Genomic DNA, 27,750 nt, shown 5'->3' with positions numbered 1-27,750 from the left:
CAGTAACAAGCGACCATCTAGGGGGCGTTGCACGGGGGAGTATTGGAAGCTGATTGGTTTCTCCAAGCCGGAAGTTCTAGGGGAAGGACTAAGTCGGAACCAATCGTGTGGTGCTTGAGAGTGTCAGCGCGGTTCGTAGCGGCGCTGAGGAGAGGGCTGCCGCCATGATAGAACAACAGAAGCGCAAGGGTCCAGAGTTGCCGCTGGTTCCAGTCAAGAGGCAGCGGCATGAGTTGCTTTTGGGAGCGGCGGGGTCTGGCCCCGGAGCGGGACAGCAGCAGGCGGCGCCGGGCGCCTTGCTGCAAGCGGTGAGTGAAGTAACAGGCGGCCTTCGGCCCTCAGCCCATCTTCCTCTCTTCTCTAAGCGCTGTCTCGGGTGATCCCGCAACGGCCCTTTCCCTGCACTGCAGGGCGGAACGGGAATGTCTACCTGGAGTTAAAGCAGAAAAACACTGTAAAATCGACTAACAACCTGCGGATACTCCATACGTTTCCCTGTTTGATGCCCGTTCTCAGCGTCTCGACCTCCCTGTGAGGTGGCGTTGGAATTCAATTTAAGGACATCGAGCCCCAAATCGACACCACAGTTTGTGCATCCTAAATCTTCCGGGGATTCGGCATAGATTAAACATTCAGAAAAGGGTGTAGAGTGGGTGGATGGGTAATGAATGAGTGAGGAAGATTGAATGAATGAATGAAGGAAGGAAGGGAATTAATGATACTAGCTCGCTTTGGGGCGGGGCAAGTTGCTTTTCTCTTTATTTCTTGAATTGTTAACAACAACGGAGGAATAGCATTCATTGAGCCTTTGTAGTAAGTGCCTTTTTCAAATGAAAACGCCATTAATCTTACAGAGTTAGGAAGTGTTATCCACTTTGTATATGGAAAAACAAACTTAATCTAGTAGTGATAGAAACAGATTTTAAACCCAGAACTTGTGTTCTTTACCGCATTTCTTGTAAGAAGTATTGATCACACCTTTCCTGTGCTGTTAGGCTCAGATAAAGAAATACGTGTCCTCTCTCTCAGCTCCTCAAGGAAATCCGGCAGGCACCGTTTTCAAAATATATCTGCAGTTGCTAGCACTTCCACCACCTCCGTCTTAGCTCCTCTTCCAAGCTATTATTACCTCCCCTGGCGTATTTGCAGTGAGGTCCTCTGGTATTCCTGTCTCTGCTCTTGGGTGGTCAGTCCGTTCTCAGTCCAGCCAAAGGAATCCTAAACTCCTGATTGTTACTCTCTGCTGAAAACTTTTGACGACTCTCCACTTCACTCACTCTCAAACCAAAATCCTTACAACCTTTTGTCCTTTTTGCCGTTTCCTCTCTCATCTGCCATTTTTCCATTGCTCACGCTTGTTGTAGTCACACTGGTTTTCATGCTCCTGCCTGAAATCCTTTGCATTTGCTGCTCCTTTTGCTAGAATACTCTTTTTCCAAATGTTCAGGTGGTTTGCACACTCAGCTCCTCCAAATCTTTGTTCAAATATCACTTTTAATTAGGGCTTTCCTGACCCCCTTTAAATTGTAGTACCCCATGCTCACTAGCTCACATTGCTGCTTTGTTTTTCTTCATAGCACATACCTCCATCTATATGTTTTACTTGTTTTCTCTCCCTCTCTCTGCTTCCCACTAGAACGCAAACTGTTTATTTTCCCAGTGTCTGGCACATATTTTTTTAAGTAAATGAATAAATTGGAAACTACAAAAGAGCTTTGGGAATTACTGATAATGTACATACTTGTTCATCTATCTGACAAGTAAGAATATCAGCCCAGGTTTCAGCGTATTGCCCAAGCCTAGACTTAGCGTCAAGACCATAGTGAAAAGGACTATGGTCTATTTCCCCAATAATCTGTACCCCGCAATGCTGTTGGGAGCTCAGTTCAATTGTGCATTCGTTAAATGAGCTGGAGATTGGGGAAATAGTGTTGAGCGCCACAGCCAGGATCCCTGCAGTTTCAGAGCTTTTCTAGTGAGGAAGAAGACGAAATACGTAAACAAGCACAGAAGGAGGGTAATTTCAGCTGATGTGAGTGCTGTGAAGGTATACAGTAGGGTGAGAGGGATACAGAGGGGAGGTTGGTGCTGCCTTCATTGAAGTGGCTGAGGAAAGACTTTCTGAACAGGAAACATTTGAAAGGAGCTGAACACGGGAAAATGTAGGGGAGGGGGATTCCTGTCTGGGGCAACCAGTGTGAAGATCCTGAGGCAGAAACAAGTTTAACATGTTGGAGCAGTTCAAGGTTAGCTACAGGGCAGGGGCTGAGTGAGGGAAAAGCACAGGTAGTAGAAGGGGCCGGCACTGGAAACTTGAGCAGGAGAGTATCAAAAGGGAGGCACACTTTATGTGAGAAGAGTTGTAGTTCTCACTGTTCCCCTTGTCTTTTCCCTGCCACCCCCACCCCCAGTTTTTCAGCTTCCTTTGCAGGTATGCGATAACTACTCTGTATGACTCTTTTTTGTTCAGGGGCCTCCAAGGTGTTCCTCCCTTCAAGCGCCAATCATGCTTCTCTCAGGACATGAAGGGGAAGTGTACTGCTGCAAATTTCACCCCAGTGGATCCACCTTGGCATCTGCAGGATTTGACCGACTGATATGTAAGGCATAGTTTTTTTTTATTTGGAGCAATTACTCTCCGCCGAATAATGATTTTTTTTTTAAATTTTAATCATTGTTCAAGTACAGTTTTCTCCCCCATGATTATTTTTTAAAGTCTTTGGTGCCACAATAAGTATCAGTCTGATCACATAACAAACCGCTGGCTAACATGTTAAAATAGGGTCATGAAAATGCCAAACAGTCTTGGTTGTAGAACTCGGGGTCCGACTGGTAAAAACAGAAGGAATTCTGTTACTAGTTGGAAAGTGAATTGCTCTACTTTGAGAACATCTTCCTCAGGGAGGCAGATCTTGAGCTGGTTTAGCAAGATAATAATTCCAGGTTTAACAAGTTAATGGGAATGGTGAAGAGAGAAATAACTTCTTTTCCCCAAAGGTGAGAGGGCCCTCCTGATTCTCAGAATCTTAGTATATGGGAAGGAGAGGAAGATCTTAAAAGGGGCAGCTCACTTGGTCAGTCTACCTATACATCATTAGGATCTGCTGCCAGATTCTCAGCTTCTAGTTAGGAACACCCATTTTTGAGAAAGAAGTAGAAAGAAATCACTTTAGGGGAGTTGTGAGGAAAAAGTGACAAAGAAGGCAACAAAAACCTCTGACTTATTTCTTCCGGCATCATTTGCCGCATTGTGAGATGAAGTGAGTCCTTCTGCTCTTTGCACCTCAGGGTGGATGATACTGTTTAAGTATTGTAGTTTAGGTGTTCACTATTTTGATTCAGGTGTTGTAATTCTGTGATCCTTAAACTTTCCAGTGGCCAGCATCTGGAAGGCTTGGGCATCTTTGCAGAACATCCTTGAATTATTGATATGCTTCATTTTATCCAACAAGCTAGAAATCATTTTATTAGCAAAAAGAAAAAACTACTGTATATATGTACCTTATTATGGATGGGGGTGCTCCTTAATAATTCTCATTAAACTTACTCCTTGCCAGAGCAAGCGCTCTGAGGACAGTAACTATGTCTATTCATTTACCTCATTTTACCCCAGCACCTGGTATGTTATAGGTACTTCCTACATGTGAACTGAGTAATTGAGTAATTGTAGTATAGTTATTGCTATATGGCCTTCAAGTCATTGGCAGCTTCCTAGGTTTTCCATAAGTGCCACTGTAAGAGACAAGCAATAGTGAGTGTCAACTTTATAAATATTACAGTAAAATAACTGAAGACTTAAAAAATTATATCCACTAAGTAACTTACCTTATGAAATATTAAAATAAAGTACCCTTTCCATGGCCAGTACTAAATTTTTTTTTGCTTGGTAATGCTCACAGAACCCCTGTCTCCCTAACAGTGTTGTGGAATGTCTACGGTGACTGTGATAACTATGCAACATTGAAGGGACACAGTGGAGCAGTGATGGAACTGCATTATAACACAGATGGCAGGTGAGTGGTCCGCATGGTGGAATGACAGCTGCCGCTTCTGCTAACTCTTCTCGGCATCCTTTCACCTTTCATCCGAGAGTTTTCTCTCTCAGGAGACCATGCTGTGAAAAACTGCTGCGTTTGGGCAGTTACTTTATTTTGTCACTGTCACTCCAAGTAAGGTGTTTACTGTTGCATATAGGCATTTATCAGTACATCACCTCTGTCATCTAACATATCAACATCTCAAACAAACTTGTTTTCTTAAGACATTAATTTTATGTAGAAATTAGCTATTTTATTATAAAAGTAATAAAATACTATTTTGAGAAACTTAAAAAAAACTACAGAAAAATGAAAAAAATAAACCATGTTCCTACCAGTTCAAAGATAATCACTGTTAAAATTATGATACATTTTTCTCAAGCCTTTTTCCTACTCAAAATTGTGTGGTTTTTATGAGCTACATTTACAATCTTGTTGTTGATTTTTCCCTTTATTTGCTTTAACATATCTGTCATAACATACTATTTATTGCGAACACTTTAATGATTGCATAATTTCAGAATAACCATGGATAACATAGGAATGTGTTTATACAAAGGTAATTGATTCCATCGGGTATTTCAGTAAACATTCATTGTTTTACACCTTTGACCTTTAAAACCTTAGGGTTCCCTGAATCAACTGGTGCACAGCCTTGTGTACACTTTTCCTATTAATATTTAAGTAAAAGAAGCCTTCTAAAATAATTATAACTTAGGAATTATCCTTAGACAAAATTAAAACTTTGATTTTTAGAGAAAGGGTTGGAGTGGCTGAACCATTGGGTTAGGAATTTCTAGTCTCTCTTACTTTTGCAGCATGGAGTGATTAAACACTTCCGGGCGGGAGGTTGTCTTATGTGTAGAGTGTTATCTATCACAAAGGAGGAAAATATTGAGAAAACTACTGTATTAAATGTGTACTGTATCATTGGGAACTGATGGAAGGACAACTTTTGTATGAAGGGAGACCTCCTAACTGGGGCAGCAGTAGGATTTTAGTGGTAAGGTGAGGCAGGTGTTGCAGCATCATGTGCCTGTCAGAGGACAACATGTCAATGATCGTAAAGAATTTGGTACATTTTGGTAAGTGGGAAAGATAGATTGCTGATGTATGTATTCACTTATTTTTTTTCTTTTTCCTTACCTTCTAGTATGCTCTTCTCAGCATCCACAGATAAAACTGTGGCAGTGTGGGATAGTGAAACAGGCGAGAGGGTTAAAAGGCTGAAGGGACACACTTCATTTGTGAACTCCTGTTACCCGGCCAGGAGGGGCCCCCAGCTTGTCTGCACTGGCAGTGATGATGGCACAGTTAAGGTGGGTGCTGTTGTCTCTCTGAGTGTTGCCATTTCTGAGGTGACATAATGGGAACCTTGTCTTGCCTTATCTGTCTGCATCCTCCTCACCACAACTTTGTTTTAGCAGTTGTTTCTCGAAACAGACACTTTAAGTCTCCTACAGAATAATATTTGAACCATATCAGACCATGTAACTTGGAATAAAACACCTCCTGAATTGGATTCTTGGCCTGGCTGTTTACTTAACTGTGTGATCTTAGGCAGTTCGCTTTTCTTATCTTCAGTTTCCCAGTCTTTCCAACAGTGACAGTAGTATATGTGTTGTGAAATTTGTCAGTATTTAAAAATGTCAGCACATGGTTTAGTAACCCAGGATGGGATCGTAAAGGTCATGTAGTCCAATGATTTTTACCCTGTGTGCATATCAGAATCAGTCTAAGACCCTATTAAAAAAATACCTAGATTCTTGTTCAGTAGGTCTGAAATGAGATTTTTTAAAAATTAAGACTTTTATTTTTAGAGCAGTTTTAGTTTTACAGCAAAATAAGAGGGCAGGTAGAGATTTCCCCTGTACCCACCGACCACATTTGCACAGCCTCCCACACCAGAGTGGTACGTTTGTTCCGACTGGTGAACCTACAGTGGCACATCATGTTTACCCGAAGTCCACAGCTTCCAGTAGGGTTCACTTTTAGTGTTGTACACTCAGTGGGTTTGGACAAATGTATAACAACATGAATTCATCAGTATGGCATTATACAGAGTGTTTTCACTGCATTAAAAATTCTCTGTGCTCTGCTTATTCATCCCTTCCAAGCCCTGGCAACCACTGATCATTTTACCATCTCCATAATTGTGTCTTTTCCAGAATGCTATATAGTTAGAATTATACAGTATATAGCTTTTTCAGATTCACTTCTTTCTCTTAGTAATGTGTATTTAAGATTCCTCTATGTCTTTTCATGGCTTGATAACTCGTTTCTTTTTAGTGCTAAATAACATTCTGTTATTTATGTATTCCCAACTGAAGGACATCTTGATTGCTTCCAAGAGTTGGCAGTTATGAATAAAGCTGCTGTAAACATTCATGTGCAGGTTGTGTGGATGTACATTTTTGGTTCTTGTGGATAAATGCCACGGAGTGCAATTGCTGGAATGTATGATACGAGTATATAGTTTGTAAGAAGCTGTGGGTCTGTCTTCCAGAGTGATTGTCTCATTTGCAAATGAGCAAGAGTCCTTGTTGTTCCACCACATCCTCATCAGCATTTGGTGTCCAGTTTCAGATTTTGGCTTCTCTAATACGCGTGTAGTGGTATCTCGTCATTTTAATCTGACATATGCTGTGGAGCATCTTTTCATATGCTTATCATCTGTACATCTTTTCTGGTGAGGTATCTGTTAAGATCTTTAACTCGTTTTTTAAATCAGGCTGTTTTCTTATAGTTGAGCTTTAAAAGTTCTTTGTATATTTTGTTGTTTTTGGTTTTTTATTTTTATTTATTTATTTTTAGAGAAACATCAATATGTGGTTGCCTCTTGCACACTCCCTACTGGGGACCAGCCCTCAACCCAGGCATGTGCCCTGGCTGGGAATTGAACCAGCAACCCTTTGGTTCGCAGGCCAGCACTTAATCCACTGAGCTATACCAGCCAGGGCTCTTTGTATATTTTGAATAACAGTCTTTTATCAGATGTGTCTTTTGCAAATATTTTTTTCTCAGTCTATGCTTGACTTCTCATTCTTTTGATACCATCTTTCATAGAGCAGAAGTTTTTAGTTTCAGTGAAGTCCGGCGTATCAATTATTTCTTTCATAGATTATGCCTTCAGTATAGTCTCTAAAAAGGCATTGCCGTACCCACAGTTGTCTAGGTTTTCTCCTATGGTACATTCTAAGAGTTTCATATTTTATGTTTTACATTTAGATCTGTGATCCATCTTGAGTTAATTTTTGTGAAGGGCATCAGGGCTGTGTTTAGATCCATTCTTTTGACATTTGAATGTCCAGTTGCCAAGCACCGTTTGCAGAAGGAACTATCTTTGTTCCATTGTGTTACCTTTACTCCTTTGTCAAAGATCAGTTGACTATTAATGGGTGTCTATTTCTGAGCTCTGTTCTCTTCCATTGACTTTTTTCTCTGTTTTTCCACTAGTGCCACACTGTCTTGATTATGTAGCTTTATAGTAAGTCTAGAAGTTAGGTAGTCTCAGTCCTTCAACTTAGTTGTTCTCCTTCCATATTGTGTTGGCAATTTGAGGTCTTTTGACCCCATATAAACTTTAGAATTGGTTGGTTGACTTCCACAAAATAACTTGCTAAAATTTTGGTTTGAATTGCATTTAATCTATGGATCAAATTGGAAGAACTGACATCTTGACAATATTGAGTCTTTCTGTCCATGAACATGGAATATCTCGCCATTTATTTAGTTCATTGGTTTCATTCATGAGAGTTTTGATGTGTTCCTCTATAGATTTTGCACATATCTTGTTAAATTTATACTTAAGTATTTCTCTTTTTATGGATGCTAATGTAAGTGGTATTCTGTTTTTAAGAATCAGAATTTAAATGTGTCCTTAAAATGATTTGATGTAGTAGGTCTCTGACATTGTGGAAGCCATTGATCTTGTCCAGAAGTCTCTTTTTACAAATGATGAGAATGAGGCCTAGAATTAGTAGCTTATTTCAAAGGCACAGGAGGATACACTGCTTTATAGTACAAAACATTTTATTCTTTCTTTGGCACTAATTTTGGACTCTGATATATAAATGATTAAATAGGGAGGGACTTCAAAGGAATACCTCTGAGAAACCACCCTAAACTTGTGATTGTTTCTTTTTAAAATGAATTTGCTTTTTTCCTGTAATTAAGGGTGGTAACACTGGCATCTGCTTTGAGATGCTTTTCTACTAAATGGTTTTCAAAATAAATCTAATTGCTTGGGGCCCCTTGATGCTTGGCTAGGAGGAGAGTCTGGTTTAGGATTGGCTTCAAAAGCCAGAGCTCTTAACCTGGGTGTATTATATATAGTTGGAGATTTTTGACAGTAGCTGATTGGATAATTGGCATTTCAAAGGGCAGTTAGAGATGAGAGTGCCCTGATGAATTTTGTTTACAAACTTTTAATGAAGCCCTGATATAATAAACAACTAGGAACCTATTTTTACTTATTTCTGCCTTTCCTTCCTTTGCTTTTCTCTCACTTTTTTTTAAAGATGTTTTTAAAATTTATTTTTGGAGAGAGGGAAAGGGAAAGAGAAAGAGGAGAAGAGGGAGAGAAACATCAGTGTGCAGTTACCTCTCACATAACCCTCATTGGGGACCTGGCCCACAACCCAGGCATGTGCCCTGACTGGGAATCAAACTGGTGGTCCTTTGGTTCACAGGTCGGCACTCAATCCACTGAGCCACACCAGTCAGGAATTTCTCAGTTTCTTTCATTTTGTCTTTCCTTTATCTCTGTCTTCATGTTTATCTTTTTTAGCTTTTTTGTTTTCTGTCACCCTCCATTGTAAATATATGTCTGTTTTTTCTAGCCTTTCTTTTCTTCAGTTTTTTGCTTCTCTTCTCCTGTAATTAAACATGATTTGAAGTAACTACTGTAACTTTATTGGTCAAGGTAGTATTTTTTTTTCCAATTTTTAAATTGAATTTATTGGTGTCACATGGGTTAATAAAATTATATCTATTTTAAGTGTAATTTTTTTTATTTTAATCATTGTTCAAGTACAGTTTTCTCCCTTGTACTCCCATTCCAGCCAACCCACCCAACCCTCCCCACTTCCCTCCCATTACCACCCTCCCCCTAGTTTTTGTCCATGTGTCCTTTAAATTTGTTCCTGTAAAGCCTTTTCATTCTCCCCTGAAATTCCCTCTTCTCTCCCCTCTGGTCACTGTCAGCCTGACCTCTATTTCAGTGTCTTTGGTTATATTTTGCTTGTTTCTTTGTTTTGTTGATTAGGTTCCTATTAAAAGTGAGATCATATGGTATTTGTCTTTCACTGCCTGGCTTGTTTCACTTAGCATAATGCTTTCCAGCTCCATCCAAGCTAGGTAGTATTTTTTTATTTAATGCACAGTGTGTCACATTACCTGAAGATGACTGCTTTTTAACCAGTTCCTTATTTTAAATTTCCATATATTTATAATTCTTCATCAAACCATTTTTTTCATAGACTTTTTAGTTGTCAAGTTGGAATGCTTCAATGTTACTATTTTCTGTTACTAGGTTTAAAAGCACAGGAATTTAATAACTTCTGCTTATCTAAGGGGAAAACCATCACACATTTTACTTGTGAGAGTGCTCAGTAGGAAGCCACGGTTTCAGTAACTTTCATTTTCAGTCTAGAAGTAATATCCTGGGTATTATCCATACCCAGTAGTTTTTAAGTTGTTTTTAGTAATTCATTCTTCTAATAAAGCAATCAGGTGAAATCATGTGTGTATGTAGATAAATTGTTCCCTTTCACAAACAGCTCAGTTCTAGCTTTATTACATAGACCAAAGCAGGGAACGTGTTTGGGTGAGAGGTGGGGAGTGGACCAGAGTGGTCCAGAGTAGTGTATCAGAGCCAAGGAGAGAGCATCTACAGAGGATGAGGACAGTCGAGTGTAGGGCGACAGAGACTGAGTGGGATAAGGAGGCGTCCACACAACACATAATAGGTATCTCAGTGGGGAACTGGGGGCAGTGGGGGTGGGGGGAGAAAGTGGGCACTGCCCAGGCTGGAGAGTCAGTGCCCTACTGGGGTAAAAGGATCATCTACATGTTGGTTGAGGAGACAATATGGGGTTCAGCGCTGAGCTAAGGATGGCCACAAAGGGTGGGAACAGTTCAGGTAGGGAGTCTGCGGCTAAGCGGGATGAAGATGGCATCCCTGGGGAAGGGGGGCTTAGAGACGGGTATTAGAGCCTGAGCAGAGTGAAGAGAATGTTCGTTCACACAGAAGGGTGACCCGAATGGCGTCCACAGAGTCAACCGAGAATAGGAATCACAGTTCAAACAGGAAAAGGGGGAAATCCATGCAGGGAAGGGTAGAAAAGGATATGGGAGGTTGGTTACATACAGGAAGCTTGATCAAATAAGTAAATATAAATATAATGGGAGATAGATTTCTTACTGTTAGAGAAAGGAGTTACCAATCCTGAGAGAGAAAACTAAAATACATTTTGTGTTGGTGTCACACTGAAAGTATCACTGTGAACTCAGGACATTTAATATATAAACAGGTAGGTATAGGGAAAAACAGAGGTAGATGTGTGTGTATACCTATTATATATTCTAACTATCCACTGAGGGAGTTTAGGAATCACAACACCCAGAACAATGAGCATTATCTACTGCCCAGATCTTGGCTTTAAATACCATTTTGCTACTAAAAGGAACCAGGGCTCGTTATTGCAGGACTGGGCAGGAAAGCACTAGATCGGGGTGTCAAACTCAGTTTCACCAGGGGCCACATCAGCCTCGTGGTTGCCTTCAAAGGGCCAAAATAATTTAAAAACTGTATAAATGTAACTACTCCTCACCAGTTAAGGAGTTGAAATTACATTCGGCCCTTTGAAGGCAACCGTGAGGCTGATGTGGACCCTGGTGAAATTGAGTTTGACATCCCTGTACCTTGAACTTTGTATGCAAGAAAGTTTGTCAAAAGAACATCTTAATCAAATGATCAAATTGAACTTTATTAGCAATGGAACAAATCAAAATTGTTAGTCACTCAATAGGGTAAAATGAAAATGCAGCATCATTTAAATATATTTCTGCCAAAGATGCATAACTTAAATCTAATCATAAGTAAATATCAGACAAACCCAAACTAAAGGACATTCTAAATAATCTGCTTTTATAGAGGACAGCCTTTTAATTATGCAGTTTTTGCTGATATAATTCCCTCTATATGTTTTTTTAAATTTCATTTTAATTGTTGTTCAAGTACAATTTTCTATCTTTTACTCCCAGCCCAGCCCACCCACCCAACCTTCCCCACCTCCCTCCCTCCCTCTATATATATATATTTTTAAGATTTTAATTTGTTTGTTTGTTTGTTTGTTTGTTTTTAGAGCGAGGGGAAGGGAGGGAACGAGAGAGAAACATCAGTGTGTGGTTGGTTGCCTCTCACTTGGCCTCCACTGGGGACCTGGCCTGCAACCTAGGCATGTGCCCTGACTGGGAATCAAACTGGTGACCCTTTGGTTTGCAGCCCGTGCACAATCCACTGAGCTACACCAGCCAGAGCATCCCTCTCTATATATTTTTTAATGTAAGTTGCAGCCTACTAATAAGTTAGGATCTCCTGTTTGAAAACACTGGTCTGAGATTCTTGCTGTGCTAAGGATATATGAATGTGCAGGTAGAGGATTTCATTAACTATATATATTTAAATTTTAACAAAGGATTCTGAAAATATAACCAAAGTGATTTGTTTCACCAACTTTCTGATACGCTGGCAAAATTGTGGCCATTTCTCATCATGTTACTAGGTTACCCAGAGAAGTTTTGGAATTGGGTGCTAATAGAAACGGGTTCACCTCGGTCAAGTCCTTGGGCCAAGGAGTGTATTATGCAATTACTTGTTGGAGTATTGTTAACATAGACTCTCCTCCTCTTCTGCTTCAGCTTTGGGACATCCGGAAGAAAGCAGCCATTCAGACATTTCAGAATACCTATCAGGTATTAGCTGTGACCTTCAATGACACAAGTGACCAGATTATTTCTGGTGGAATAGACAATGATATCAAGGTATGTTGGCTGTTTATGTTACGTTTCCCTTTCATTGTCTTTACTCACAGAAGTGAATCTTTTCAGACTTCTGAGACTGTGGTAGCTTACACTTAATACCAGTGAAAAGGAAGATAGTTCTTGTTTTCTTTCTGTCCTATCCTGATTGACTTCCTAAGGCAAGGGTTGCTCAAGTAAGTACTCTCAGGGACCAGGCAGTTAATGGGAAGTGTGGGGTCCCTGTGGGGGCACTCTGAAAATGAAGAGTGCACTTCCTGCCTAAAGACATGCAAAACCTCTTTTTTTTTTTTTTTTTTTTTTTTTTTAGACTTTGCTGGCCTAATAAGATAGCAGTGAGTCAGTTAGGGTGATTCTCTACCCTGATCTCTCAGTGTGTTCTTCTTTCCGAAAGGAAGTTGTGGAGAGTCTACAAGTAAGAATGAGAGAAGAATGGCATCGGAGAGAGGGACAGTAGACTGTGCAGCAGTACAGTGTAGTCCATTCGTTTAAGACTTGGGTTCTAATTCCAGTTCCACCACTTTCTAACTTTTTGTGACATCAGGCAAGTCCTTTAACTTCTTTAAGTGTCTGTTTTTCCCTTATGTGTATCAGGGGTAATAATGACATATCTACCTCAAGGTTGTTGTGAGGAATCTTCTCTCAAGTCTGCATTCTCTTGTTACTGTTCTGTCCGCCTTCGCCTTCATGGCCTTTTTGAAGGATGATATGATGGTGATGATAATGTCATCACCTAACACTTCCACAGTGCTTACTTTCTGTCAAGTGTTCATAGAGCTTCATGTTATTCATTGATTTAATAGTCCACAACAACACTATAAAATAAGTACATTAATGTCATTTTATAGATGAAGGTACTGAGCCAAGAGAGAGGCAGCAACCTAACCCAAGGTTATAGAGCTAATAGCAATGGGACCTCAAGAGTTTTTGGTTCCAGGTCCTGCTCTTAGCATCTGTGGGAACCCCCCTGAAGATTCCCTACACTCGCAGCCTTAAATCCCCACCTCCCTTTCATTCCTCAGTTCCTTATCTCCTGATCACTCCTCAGCATATCCACTGATGTCTCCATTGTCGTTGATGCTGTTCTCCTCAAGGTCACCAGTGATCTCTAAATCCAGTAAACCTGCCCTTTGCTGGTGGTCGGAGCATTGTCCCCACACACCAAAGGTTGTGGGTTTGATTCTCCTTCAGGGCACGTACCTAGGTTGCAGATTCGATCCCTGGTTGGGGCATGTACAGGAGGCAACAGATCCATGTTTCTCTCAATTCAGTGTTTCTCCCTCTCTTCTTTCCCTTCTCTAAATTCAATAAACATATCAAATAAGGATTCTTTTTTAATTTAAGCTCTAAAAAATAAATCCAGTACATTCTTCTAGTCTTTTTTTAATTCAACTGGCTGTGACAACATAATCTCCTACCCCTCTGACATACTCTTCCCAAATACTTCTGTGAGCTAGTCTTGCTGTGCATTCTTTAAATACCACTCTTCACAGTGATTTCCTAGGTGCTCTTTTCATTGCACCCCTTTTTCCTGAAAAGTTCTCATCTACTTCCATGACCTTGTCACCTCTAGGCTGATGACTGTATTCCCAGAGCAGCTCTTCAGCTTCAGACCCCTGCATACAACCAGCTACTCGGCGTCCCCACTCAGATGTCTCATAAGTACTTCAGAATTCACCATTTCAAGAATTCAACCTTTCCACCATATAACAATATGGGAAGTGTGGAATTAGAGCATGGGAACTTAATTAGACCGTCTTAATAGCTAATGCATTATTTCCCAGAGTGAGGTTTGGGAGCCCACTAGCATTAGAATCGCTAGAAGCCTTCTTATACACATGAAAGTAGGTTAATGTCATTAAGTTACGATAATTTTTGTACTTTTAAAATTATCACTAGTATTACTGTTAGTACTTAGATTTACATACAGTGAGATTAACTTTTTTCAGTGTACAGGTCTATGAATTTTAATACTGCATAGATTTGTGCAACTACCATAAGCAGGGTATAGAGCAACTTTGGTCACCCCCAGAACTTCACAGTGCTCCTCTCTGTCCACTCCTCTCCACACCGCTAACCCCTACCAACCATTGACCTGTTCTCTGTCCTGTAGTTTTTCTGCAATGTCACATAAGTGGAATCATGTCAGATGTAACCTTTGGTACCAGTCTTGGGGAATTAATTGTTTGACAAATCACTGTATTCCTTATGACATTCGGAGATGATCCTGAAAGAACCTAGTTTTTGTTTGCTTCTCAGTCTCTTTGACACAACCACCTATTCTAAGAAAGGGAACAGGAGCCCCATTTTAAAATCTGAGGGGAACACGTTCCATGTGTGCTTGTGAACTCAGTGGACTGAGGCCCAGCCTAAGAACCAGGGGGCTGCCTGTTTGATTCCCAGTCCAGGGCGCATGCCTGGGTTCCTCGCCAGGTCCCTGGTGAGGGGCGTGTGAAAGGAAATGACATATTGAAGTTTATCTCCCCCTATCTGCATCCCTTCCCCTTTCTAAAAATAAATTCTTAAAAATTAAAAAAGATCTATTTTGCTTAAATAGGTGCCCTACTCACACTTTTCGTGTGGCAAACCCCAAATACATTTTGGCCTTGCACAAACACTATGTGCAGGCCTTAATGGGGAGAGTCTGAAATAGCACTCAAGTGCTATAAGAGATGGTGAATTGCATTCTCTTAGTTGTTACAAAACTAAAGATTTCAGCAGTGCCTTCTCTGAAACAGGAACAACAGCTTGAATTTTTAAAAAAAAAAATCAGCCTTTTAAAATTTTCCTGATTATTGATCCAGTACACATCTTGATGGGGAAAAATGACTGTATGTAAAGTGTGTTGGATCCCACAAATGAATGAGCTATTGATGAGGAAATGGAGTTGTCTGCCTTGTGTTGCTTTGACATATAACACCAAATTCATTTCTGTATGAGGAAAAAGTGTCTTGCCTAAAGGGACAGCAATTTTTTTTTTACTTAGAAAAACTATTGGTAAATGGCAATATTAAATCAAATCTGGAGGAAATTATGTGTGATACCAATGACCCTAATGAAATTGCTATTCTTTTCTTCTTGTTGTTGGTATTTGTTGTTGTTGTTGTTTAGAGAAAGACAGGGAGAGGGAGAGAAACATTAGTGTATAGTCACCTCTCCCGCAGCCCCCACCGGGGACCCAGGGGTGTGCCCTGACTGGGACTCTAACTGGCAACCCTTTGGTTCATAGACCAGCACTCAGTCCACTGAGCCACAACAGTCGGAGTGCTATTCTTTTTCTTTTCTCTTTTCTTTTTTTAATATTTTATTTATTTATTTTAGATAGAGGGGAAGGGAAGGAGAAAGAGAGGGAGAAAAACATCAGTGTGTGGTTGCCTTTCTCATGCTCCACACCAGGGAACCTGGCCTACAACCCAGGCATGTGCCCCAACTGGAAATCAAACTGGCGATCCTTTGTATTGCAGGTCAGTGCTCAATCCACTGAGCCACACCAGCTGGGCCTGTTCTTTTTCTATATGACATTTCAGACCCTTTCTCTTAGCTTCAATATAGTTTTCACATAGTTATAGTCTATGTAAATATACATACTCTTTTTGTATTTCCCATATTTGCTTAATAACTTTAGAATTATCTTTAGGAGTTGCTTAATGAAAGCTACCAATTATTGAGGGCCTTCTATGTGCCAGGCACATGTCACTAAGCATTGTATCCTCACACAACCACAAGGAGTAAATGTTGCTGTTCCCATTTTACAGACCAGAAACAGGGTCAGAAAGGGTTAGTGGCCAAAACGTATAACTCTTTTTTTTTTTAAATATATTTTATTGATTATGCTATTACAGTTGTCCCATTTCCCCCCTTCTCTCCCCTCCCCCCTGTACCCCCCTCCCACCCACATTTCCCCCTTTAGTTCATGTCCATGTGTCATACTTATGAGTTCTTTAGTTTCTACATTTCCCGTACTATTCTTGCCCTCCCCCTATCTCTTTTCAACCTACATTCTATGCTACTTATTCTCTATACCTTTTCCCCCTCTCTCCTCCTCCCACCCCCCTGCTGCTAACCCTCCATGTGCCCTCCATTTCTGTGGTTCTGTTCCTGTTCTAATTGTTTACTTAGTTTCTTTTGGTTTTGCTTTAGGTATGGTTGTTGATATTTGTGAGTTTGCTGTCCTTTTACTATACATGTCTTTTCTTTATCTTCTTTTCTTAGATAAGTCCCTTTAGCATTTCATAAAATAAGGGCTTGGTGATGATGAACTCCTTTAACTTGACCTTATCTGAGAAGCACTTTATCTGCCCTTCCATTCTAAATGAGAGCTTTGCTGGATAGAGCAATCTGGGATGTAGGTCCTTGTCTTTCATGACTTGGAATATTTCTTTCCAGCCCCTTCTTGCCTGTAAGGTCTCTTTGGAGAAATCAGCTGACAGTCTGATGGGAACTCCTTTGTAGGTGACTGTCCCCTTACCTCTTGCTGCTTCTAGGATTCTCTCCTTCGTTTTTACCTTGGCTAATGTAATTATGATGTGCCTTGGTGTGTTTCTTCTTGGGTCCAACTTCTTTGGGGCTCTCTGAGCTTCTTGGATTTCTTGGAAGACTGTTCCCTTTGCCAGATTGGGGAAGTTCTCCTTTATTATTTGTTCAAATACATGCTCAATCTGTTGCTTTTCCCCTTCTGATTCTGGTACCCCTATAATTCGGATATTGGAACGTTTAAAGGTGTCTTGGATGCTCTTAATCTTTTCCTCAATTTTTTGAATTCTTATTTCATCATGCTTTCCTGCTTGGTTGATTCTATCTTCCTTCTGGTCCACTGTATTGTTTTGAGACTCATATTTCTTCCTTTCACTATTGGCTCTCCTCCGCATGTCTTCCTGCATCTGTTTTATGGTAATCTGCAGTCTTTCATCCAGATTTCGTCCAAAATCCACCAGTTCTGTGAGCTTTCTGATCACCAGTGTTTTGAACTGCGCATCTGATAGATTGGCTAATTCTTGGTCGCTCAAAAGGATGAGTCCTGGGGGACTGATCTGCTCTGTTGAAAACATGGTTGGTTTGTTTTTTTTCCCCTGTCTCTCCTTTTTTTTTTTTTTTCCCCCCGGTCTGGTTGCTCTTGTTACGGTGGGGGGCGGACCCTTAGGTGCTCACCGGGGCTGGGCACCCCGGTTGTTATATGTGGGGGCGGGGCGGGAGAAAACAATGGCGGTAGTTCCGTTCTCCTGGACTCAGACCCTTGTCTGGGCTTCCGGGCCTCGAGTTCTGCCCTGGTCCACAATCGCTGCCCCTCTGGGTCTGCCAGCCGCAGCTTGCGTACTCAGGGATCACTGCTGCCTTCTTACGCGCCTGATGGCTTTTGCGCCGATTTCGCGCCAAACCTTCCCCCGACCTCCGCGCGCGCCGCCTACCCGAGCCAGCCCCTCGCCCGCCGGTTCGTCTTCTCCTACCAGTCCGGATGAACGCGTCTACTTCAACTTCTTGGCTGCCCGACTTCCATTCAGATAAATCCTCTGCCGGATCTGGGTGTTATTCTGATAGTAAATTATTGTTGTAAATTATTGGTTTTCTAATCTTGGTTGTACAAGGAGGTACGGTGTGTCCACCTATTCCTCCATCTTGCTGGAAGTACGTATAACTCTTAAGTAACAAAAACTGGTTTAGTCTGATTCTAAATTTCTGCTCTTTCCACTCTGCTGTCCTACCTGTAGCATGAGAACTCACAGTGTTGCAATGTGTTCGTGACCCATAACTTAATAAACTATATTTTTTTGTTTGACATTAGGTTATTTTCAGCTGAAGTGTGTGTGTAGATATATATTATGACATTAAATGAAAAAATTTAAGCCTCTATTTTTGCATATTATCTGTTATATACAATGTACTTGCAATCATAATGCCTTATTATATAACATGTCTACTTTTATATAGTTATAATAGTATATTTTTATTTGCTAAGAATCATAGTTTAAGCATTTTAAATGCTACTTAGTTTTTTTAGTTATGATTAGAAAATACTTCCATAAATTCCATTATTTTTTGTTAAACTTTTTTTTTTAGGATTTTATTTTATTTATTTTTTAGAGAGGGAAGGGAGGGAGAAAGAGAAAGAGAGAAACATCAATGTGCAGTTACTGGGGGTCATAGCCTGCAACCCAGGCATGTACCCTGACTGGGAATCAAACCTGCAACACTTCTGTTCACAGCCTGCGCTCAATCCACTGAGCTACGCCAGCCAGGGCTAAACTTTATCTTAATATTTGACATTAATATGTTTGTATCTGTCTAATCAAATATATGTAGTAACTTTGACTCCCTTTTTAGAAAGAGGAAAGTTTTTGTTAGGAAAGTTTTACTTTATCACAAAATCCTGTATTTTGTGGTAAAGTAATTCTTGGTCCTGAGCCAGATTCAGAAGGGATACCAATTTCTCCAGGCAATTGGCTCCTTAGCAATTTTATTCCTTTGCTGTTCACGACTTGATTTCTGAGAGCACCTTTTTTGTTTTGCAGGTCTGGGACCTGCGCCAAAACAAGCTGACCTACACCATGAGAGGCCATGCAGACTCGGTGACTGGCCTGAGTTTGAGTTCTGAAGGCTCTTATCTCCTGTCCAATGCAATGGATAATACAGGTGACTTTGGAAAGGAAAGCGCTTCAAATACCCGGTCTCTGTGGACCCTAAAGAAAAGTGGCCAATTGGGTGCTAGAAACGTGCTGGGATAAATGGGGGCCCAAGTAAAGAGTTAGGACAGCTCACAGATTTTCGCCAGGGCACTTAGGAGGACGTGTAATAGAAGGCATGTGGAAGAGATGGTCCAGAAGCCAGGATTCCAGTCCCAGATCCGCCACCTAATCCCTGAGCAACTTTGCTCATGACATTTCTCCTCTCTGGGCATTGGTTTCTACATTGATTTTTTTTTTAAAAAAAGAGGACTGGTCTTTTCTTTTTAAGGCCTATTTTAGCTCTGGTATGCTGTGAATCCAAGGCTGTGGATTCAAGCAGGACACAAGAAATTCTTGATGATTCTTTATTGAGAAAGATGAGAGTCTGGAGATCCATCCAAGGCAGTTCTCAGGCATTTTCAAAGAGCACCAAATTCAGATGATCGATAGACCTATTGGATCTCAGTTGTGCTCTTTTGGCCATTATGTCTTCCTTTCCCATTCCAAAGCATTGGTGTGACAACAGGTCTTCATGAAAACATCTCAACGTTCTGAATTTACACAAACACACACTCTTTTCTTTGTTTATAAGTTGTTGGGTGAGAGGATGGGTGTAGCAGAAAAGGAAGACGACTTGTTGGATGATATGCTTAATATCTTTGGAAATGTCCCTCTGGTATATGAGTTCATAGGCTTGTCAGGAGCTAAAGAGTTTTCACTGACATTTTGTGATAAAATCAGTGGGCGTTCATTAAATACTTGCTGAACAAATGAGCATTCTTTGCCTTCTGTCTGTATTGTCAGCTCTGTAGCAAACCTTTATGCATAGTTTTGCCTTTTTATACCTCTGATTTCAAGGACTGTTTTGTGGTGCTTTTGTTTTGTTTTGTTTTATTTTTACACTTAAAATGACAGCTATAGCCACTGCTCACTGTGGGTGTATGTTCACCCACACTGCTCACATATGTTCTGATTTTGATGGATTTACCGTTGACTAATTCTAGCATTGTTCACAATAAGGAAAGATGAGCTTCCCAAAATGGTTATTAAAATAAGGAGAAAAGGAATTTCTTGGTATGGCTATATAATAAAATTATAAATTATTTATTTTTGTTAATTGCCTCCAATCTTTTAGAGCCCTTTCACATGTATCGTCTTACTTGATTTTTAAATACTCTTGCTAAAAAAAAGAAAAAAAGAAAAAATGGTACTATTCTCTTCTTATAGAGACCAAAACACAAAGGATCTCGCTATTTAACTGATACCACCACATATATATATATATATATATATATATATATATATATGCTAAAATTAGAATCACAGTTCACTTTTTTATTCTTGATATAGGTGCGTGCACTCTCTCTTTCTTTCTCCCCCCCCCATATGTGTGTGGAGATATATATATATATATATATATACACATCTGACCTTGTTCAACTTTAGACTGTCAGGTGCCCCTCTGAGCAAAATTAGAAAAGGTTATTCCTGAGTTTGATTTTTACAGACTGAATGTCTCAGCAGTCAGTGATGGTTAGATTGCCATATCAAAGCTTTGCTAGATGTAACTCTTTGGATTGGCAGAGGAATCATTTGCAAAGTGTTTTGTTGAAATTAATGTTAAACCCAGCTACTCTTTGTTGCAGGTCCCCAGCATTGTGTTTGACATTTTTCCTTCCTGTCCCCTCTGGTTTCCTCTGTGCCCTTAGGCCCAGTTAGTGGGACTTGAATGAATTTTTTATTCCTCTTAAAAAAAGCCTTCACAGGTTCCAGTGTACCATGTTGACCTTTTCCACACTCTCCCCCCAGGAGACAGCGTCTGTTGTTGTCAGGATACTGATTTCAACTGGGTTCTCAGGAGGCCTCGGGCTGATAACTGTTTTGCTCTGTTTATTCGAATTTGCAGTGCGGGTCTGGGATGTCCGACCATTTGCTCCCAAAGAGAGATGTGTAAAGATATTTCAAGGAAATGTGCACAACTTTGAAAAGGTGAGTTCCGCACAGCAAAGGAGTTCTACTGTCCATTTGAGTCAAGGAAATACTGAAAAGAGTGCTGAGGTGCAGTGCCTACATACATCAAATCATCATGCTGTACACCTAAAACTAGTACAGTATTACGTCAGTCTTATCTCAGTTTAAATTAAAAAAGAGAGATGGTGCTGAGGATAGTGATCAGTAGCTCCACTAAGAAGAACTGCATTCCGGTAACACTGTTCTCCATCAAAACTGCTCTTGCTAGAAACAAAACTAATAGATGGACAGGCTAGAAGGTAGTCGCGTAGATGAGTAGTCATGGGGCCAACCCGCCAGTGTAGGACTTCCAACTTCAAAGAGAGACTCACGCCTATGTTTTTAATTCTTTGGTAACCTTGACCCTCTTAGGTTAGTGTTCCAAATGGGACCCAAGCTCCCATGGCTATTACCCAGACCACCTCTCTCCCCCTCCCAGGGACCAGCCACTAGAGCCCAGAGAATACTATATTTTACTGTGTATAATGTGCACTTTTTGGCCCAAATATTTGAGGGAAAAATAAGGATGCCCATTATACATAGGTAGTACCTGAAATACCTTGTATCTGTTCTTATGTTTTGTAATTATTTGTTACACAAAATTTCTTGTACCATAATATGTTCAAAAATAAATTCTAAAATTCCTTTATAATACAAAAAACAAGTATTTAAATATAGATGAATAAAAACTTGAGTTAAAAAATTAAAACGAAAGGTTTTTTTCCTGAAAATTTGGGCCAAAAACGTAGGTGTACATTATACATGCGAGCACACTATACATGGCAAAATACAGTATGTCTCTCCTCAGCAAGCACCATGGCCCAAATTTTTTCTAAATTCTTAAATCCCACGCCAGCTCTTTTCTTTTTTTTTTTTTAAGGTTTGTTTTGTTTTGTTTTTTGTTGTTGGTTGGGGTTTTTTGTTGTTGTTTTTTTTTTTTTTTAAGATTTTATTGATTTTTAGAGAGAAATGAAGGAAAGAAAGAGGGAGAGAAACATCACTATGTGGTTACCTCTCATGCTCCCCCTACTGGGGACCCGGCCCTTAACCCAGGCATGTGCCCTGACTGGGAAACTGAACCAGCAAACCTTTGGTTCGCAGCCTGTGCTCAATCCACTGAGCTACACCAGCCAGGGCATCCCAGGTCAGCTCTTGAATGCAGCTTTCCCCCAGGTACTTTGATAAGAGAGACTAATGGTTTTCTTTTGAGATCCCATTGAGATTGTTACACTTTATAAATCAAGTCTTTTGTTGTTGTTGAATTTCTTTTTCTTCAAGATAATCAGAATTTTTAATGAGGATGGGGGTAAATGGAACAAAGGGAGCCTCCATTTTGTAGATAGAACAAAATTTTATTGCCAGGTCCACTCTACTGTAAATTAAGCATTTTCTGCAGTTGGTTTTTATATTGTGAAAAAGTATGCTATATTGGGTTACAGAATATAAAATAATTGCTAATCATCTTTCTGGGAGGGGAATTAAAACTCTGCTTAAGAAGTTTGAAATCAATGATTCTGTAGTCTAATAAAGAGGAGTTTGGTACATTAGTGTCTTCATTAAATTCCTGTTTGTTATCATTTTAGAATCTTCTGAGATGTTCTTGGTCACCTGATGGAAGCAAGATAGCAGCTGGCTCCGCCGACAGGTAGGGATTACTGGGCAAGGGGTAAAGAGCGGTGGAGCTCTGCAGGTATCATGTTTAATGCATTGAGTGCGGACTCAGAGCTGGAGAAGACATACAATTATAGCTGTAGTCGGAGATGCAGCCGAGTGCACTGTGTAGAGTTTAAAGGTCATATCAGACAAACACACTGATTCTACCCACTTTGGATACATTTTACACCTGGAGGGTAAACAATTTCTTTGATTTTGTTGCATTCCTTTTGCCACCACAATAAACTTCAGACTCATAATCTGACTCCAGTGTTTTTTTTTTATCACATTCTTCTGCCATGCCCCAGTTTATTTAAACACCTATTGTGTACCCTCCTCGCCTGCCATCACCACAGTGCTCACCCACTCGGAGCATCCCCTGTTCCACATCCTCTGTGCCCCCAGGCTTCCTTCTCCTCCCTCCTCTTCTCCATATTCAGACCCCGCTCTCTGGTGATCACCTTTCTCTGTTATGTCCGTAACTTTTCCTGGCCGTCCCTCTCCCTTAACTCTTGGGCATGACTAATTTCTCTGTTTCGTGCTGTAGTCACACTGTGTACACCTAACTTTTGTTAGCATTTATTACACCTTATTGTCAGACAGACAGTGGAGCACCCCCTGTACAGTGTTTGCTCATAGAGGTCCGAGAATGAGTCTTAGCCTTATTCTGAGCACTCAGTGAGTATTATATGAATGAATTCCTGGTTCAAGGATGGCAGTCAAATTTTACCCTGCATATATATGGTGACCTATACTTGGGAGGGGGTCAGAGGTCGAATAGGGGTGTCCAAGTGCCCAGGCTGTTGGGCCATAGATGTGGAATGGCAAAGAATGAGGAAGCCCTCTGGTGACAAACTTTGGGTTTGGCTCCCATCTTTTTTTCCCCTGCAGAGATTTTTTTGCTGCCCTGCTGAAACAAGCACCATCCCACAGATATGAGCCTTCCCTAGACTCTCAGTGTGTTCCAGGGTCTCCTCCTATTTGGGGGCCTAGCACAGCCACAGAGAAGCCTCATTTGGTCTGTCCCACATCTTTCTATTTGTGAGCATACCTGAAATTCCAGAGTGGGCTTTTGTTTCCTGGCAAGGTTAATGCAGGAAAAACGAACAAGTGTTTGACTATCTTCTGGGGGAAGGAGGAGGTCCGGGTGATGGTTTGAGGCCCGGTGGTTTAGAGCACTTCCTTAAAGCGGAATCTAGGAGATTTTCTGTTGTCAAGCTGCTGAAGATCTTAAACAGGTCCACAGCAGAAGGTGTCTTGCATTCTGACAGAATAAGAACCATCCTAAAGTATTTTTACATTATTTTCAGTAGAGATATTGTGTCTTTCCTATGTGATCAAGTTTTTAAGTGACGTTCGCCTAAGCTCTTCTCCTGAGCAGTTTGTTTCTGACATTGGCACAGACTTCAGTGTCCTCTCTTCCCTCTTCTCCCTCTTTTTCTTTAAGCCTTACATGTAGAAGCATGGCTCTGACCTGGGGAAAGTCTGCTTGTCTACCTGCTGGGAGTTGGCCAGATATCACAAGCCTCCTCTCCAATTAGCCCGAAGTCAGCATGCAGCTCTGTTACATAAAGAGCGGGTTCCTGCCGAATGTTGCCATGCCAAAGTAGCTATAGGACATGGAACCTCTCTAAATTTAGTATCTAATTGGCAGCCATGGAGAGCGAGGCCTTGAAGTAAACCTTTAAAGATCTGGGGTTCTGCTGGCCTTCATGTGCCTGGGAAATGTAATCTTCCTTCTCAGAAAACTGCTTTTCAGCTTGGCCTGGATTTGGCCAGTTTTTTCTCTCTACTTGAAAATCATCTACCTCCTCATGTTCAGACTTAAAACCTTTCAAAACTGCTGTCATGACGGAGGTAGGCGGGTGGGGGTGGAAGAGGGTATAAGGGTGATAAATGGTAATTGAAAAAATACAATAAAAAATAAACTATTTTTTTAAGTTCTATCATATTTTTTTAGGTCAATATCATAGACTACAGGAAGACTGGCCAGTCTTTCTACTATGAATGATTTATTCAACCTCTTGATTTTATATGATTCTGCTTGATAATGAGTGTATTTGTCATGGCAATAGCTATCGTTAGTTGTGTGTGCCAGGCACTTGGCATACATTATCTTACTGTTTCTTTCAGCCAAACTGTGAGATCGGCATCGTTTCCATCCTTACAACTAAGGAAAGGACAGCTCAGAGAAGTTATATAAATGATTGTCTAAGATTACTTAGGTATTAAATAGTTGCATTGAGACTTGAACCCAGGTCTTTCTGACTCCAGAACTCAGACACTTTGACCATTTTAGACCAAAAGTGTTTATTGGGTTGGCCAAAAAGTTTGTTTCGTTTTTTTCCCTATGATGGCCCTAGTAGCACTTAGTTGTCTTTAACTTCATTTGAAACAATTTTGTTAGATTGTATTGTGACAGTTATCGTATCAGTGTGTATTAAAAAAAAAACAAATTGGTGAATTTTTGTGCAGCCATTTTGATATTGAAGGTGGAAGGAAATAAGCAACATTTTCAACATTGTGCTTTATTATTTCAAAAAAGGTAAAAATACAACTGAAACACAAAAATAGTTTGTGCAGTGTGTGGAGAAGGTGCTATGCCTGATTGAGTGTGTCAGAAGTGGTTTGTGAAGTTTCTTGGTGCTGTTGACGTGATGGCCAAGAATTCTTTGCTGCAGGGCTGTGTTATATATTAGAAGATGCTGAGCAGCATTCCTGGCCTCTGCCCACTAGAAGTCAGTAGTGGGAGATATCCGACATACTCAAAATACCAACTCAATAAAGTTATTGGTGAAAATGAAAACTGTCTTTTATTTTTGGAATAAGCTAAATGGACTTTTTAGCCAACTCAATACTATGACATCAGAACTAGGCATTTTATTATAGTCAAGTATTGGTGAGTGTATCCTTTTAGCTAGCTGTTGCCCAAACAAAACTAATGTGTTAATAAATAATGTATGCAACCTGTTTGAAAACCATGAGTCCTTTAAATTTACCAACATTATCTTTGTGGGGTCATATGAAGACAATATCTCTTTATTTACCTTTATTTAGCTTAAAATGATCCAAGCAAGATTGAGGGTCAGAGGAACTTTGTTTGGGGGAGGTGGGGGGACAAGGTGTGTGAGGGTGGTAAGACAAAGAGTACTGGGATATCCTAAGAATTCTGATTTTAGTTCTGCCACTGATGAATTGTGTCACCTTGGAAAAGTCCACTGTCCCATGGTTTTCTTACTGTAAAATGAGTTCAGACTACCTGATTTCTCTTGGCCCCTTCCCATGCTAGAATTTAGTATTCTTTCACTGCAAGATTTGGGTCAAGTGTATATTTGGGTTATGTTTATATAGCACAGATTTCCTGTTCTTTCTCTGGCTCTGTGATTTGAATATTGTATTAGAAGTTTAGGTGCCTCTACAACCTAGGTTCCCAACCTACCATGAATTGGGTTACCTTTAAGACATTCCTGGGTGCATATGATGTTAACTACAGCCTAATTATATGGGGTGCTCTTTGAGGAAGATTTCTGTATGGGGTCTATCGGGAAAACTCTTTCTCCTCCATGTTCTTTTCTATTTCATAAGCTTGTGTTTGAAAATACCAGTCATCCTGATATTTTTGGCTCTTTCTAGTTCTCCATTCAGTTGCTCAAGGGTAGGTCCATGCCTTATTCAAAGTCTTTATTCTTAATTTCTAAAAGTCAGAACACAGTTCAATAAATATGGGTGAGTAAATAGTTGTTACATCCATTCCCCTTAGAAAGCCATACTTCTCCCCTATCCTCAGCTCTGAAAGGCCTTAACTTTTTTCTTCATGATCCCTTGCAGGTTTGTGTATGTATGGGATACCACAAGCAGGAGGATTTTGTACAAGTTGCCCGGCCACGCTGGCTCCATCAATGAAGTGGCTTTCCACCCCGACGAGCCCATCAGTAAGTCTGTCCAGACTGTGGAAAGGGAAGCTATCAGAATCCCCCAAAGGGGGCCCTGAGAATACAGAGGCAGGTGTGGCTGTCCATTTTCTGTGTGTCCATGCACACTTTCTGCGTGGCTGTCATTACAGTCTCACCGTTGTAAGTGGTGGGGTAAGAGCAGTGTTTCATTTTCTTCTCAGTCTCAGAGCGATCTTGGGTGGTCTCGTTCTTTTGAGTTTATTTGTTTCGAGTCTGTTTCAATTAAGTATTTGGATAAAAGAATGATATTTTTTAATATTCAAATTTGAATTGTAACAACTCACGTTTTATTGGCTAGCCACTCATTTTGTAAACTAAATAATGGGCCTTGAAATTAGGGAGAAAATGTGGCTTTCTCTAGGGCTAAGCACACTTCGAAAATGACTAGCATCGACACTGATTCTTCTCTGGAGTGACTGAGATGATCTTTATCCCATGGTGTGACTGACAGGACACATCAGGATTTGGAGCCTGATAATGTTATTTCCTGTGGCACAGTCCACCCGGGGGTCCTGCAAGGACGTGGGTTGAAAGCCAGGCTACAATTACCCATGAATAGTGTTTAGGAGGAGGGGGATTTAAGCTAAATCTGATTGCTCTTTTATACCAAAATTGGCTCTTGAAATAAGAGCCCTTGAACACCAACCAAGTCTCCTTGAGCCTACATTGTGACCGGTTACTCTTCTCTGTTCTTTCACCTCAGTTCTCTCCGCGTCCAGCGACAAGAGACTGTACATGGGGGAGATTCAGTGAGGATGGGGATGAGGAGTGGACGACTGCAGGGCCTCTGGACCTCAGGCTGCGTCCGCGGCGCTGGGTGGCGCCCAGGCAGGCACCCTCCCTTCAGGTGAAGACCGGGAAACTGGAAGGAGGCGGCCGTGTTCCAACCACCACGTGTATCTCATTTCACCGGGATGAACAAGGCAAGCGTACAGTGGCCTCTTCAAAAACCACCTGCCAGGTTTCAGGGACTGTTTGTTTGTTTGTTTGTTTCTTCACTTTTTTTTCTTTTTAATATTCCTTCAAAGGAACAGACATTGGTTGGTGTGCAGCTTCCTGTTTTCTAATCCAGACTGAAGACAGACTGTGACTGAAATGTGGGTTGGTTTTTTTTTTCTTAATTCAATGACTGGCTTGTATATTTTCTTTCTCTATTTCTCTGAGTCATTTTGTATTAAAAGCCAAATAGATGCCTTTTTACTAGAGTGTGCAGACTGGATTTATTGTTGTCCGTCCTTTGCTTGATCACTGTAAATCTGAGCGGGGCATGGTGTGGACAGGTGGAATAATTCAGTTAGACTTCCAAAAAGCTGTTTGTTGGGATGTTTTGGGCTCCCCCTGCCTTTATGTGTTTGTAGATTTACTCACTCTTGTGAAAATGACAGAATAGTGATC

General features: G+C 40.7%; 1 protein-coding gene across 1 annotated transcript; it reads left to right on the top strand.

Moving 5' to 3' along the window:
- The first annotated feature begins 119 nt into the window (after positions 1-119).
- On the top strand, positions 120-27,556 carry SNRNP40 (small nuclear ribonucleoprotein U5 subunit 40). Its single transcript, XM_028513973.2, has 10 exons — positions 120-308; positions 2,471-2,600; positions 3,920-4,013; positions 5,191-5,356; positions 11,961-12,083; positions 18,587-18,707; positions 20,646-20,728; positions 22,333-22,394; positions 26,231-26,334; positions 27,059-27,556. Exons 1-10 carry the CDS (start codon positions 165-167, stop codon positions 27,106-27,108), a joined length of 1,077 nt encoding a protein of 358 aa, XP_028369774.1. The 5' UTR covers positions 120-164; the 3' UTR covers positions 27,109-27,556.
- The last annotated feature ends 194 nt before the right edge of the window (positions 27,557-27,750 follow it).

Source organism: Phyllostomus discolor, chromosome 5 (assembly GCF_004126475.2).
Source record: "Phyllostomus discolor isolate MPI-MPIP mPhyDis1 chromosome 5, mPhyDis1.pri.v3, whole genome shotgun sequence".
Taxonomy (NCBI): Eukaryota; Metazoa; Chordata; class Mammalia; order Chiroptera; family Phyllostomidae; genus Phyllostomus; species Phyllostomus discolor.
Note: the sequence above shows the minus strand (reverse complement) of the source record. Positions and strands in the feature narration are given on the sequence as shown.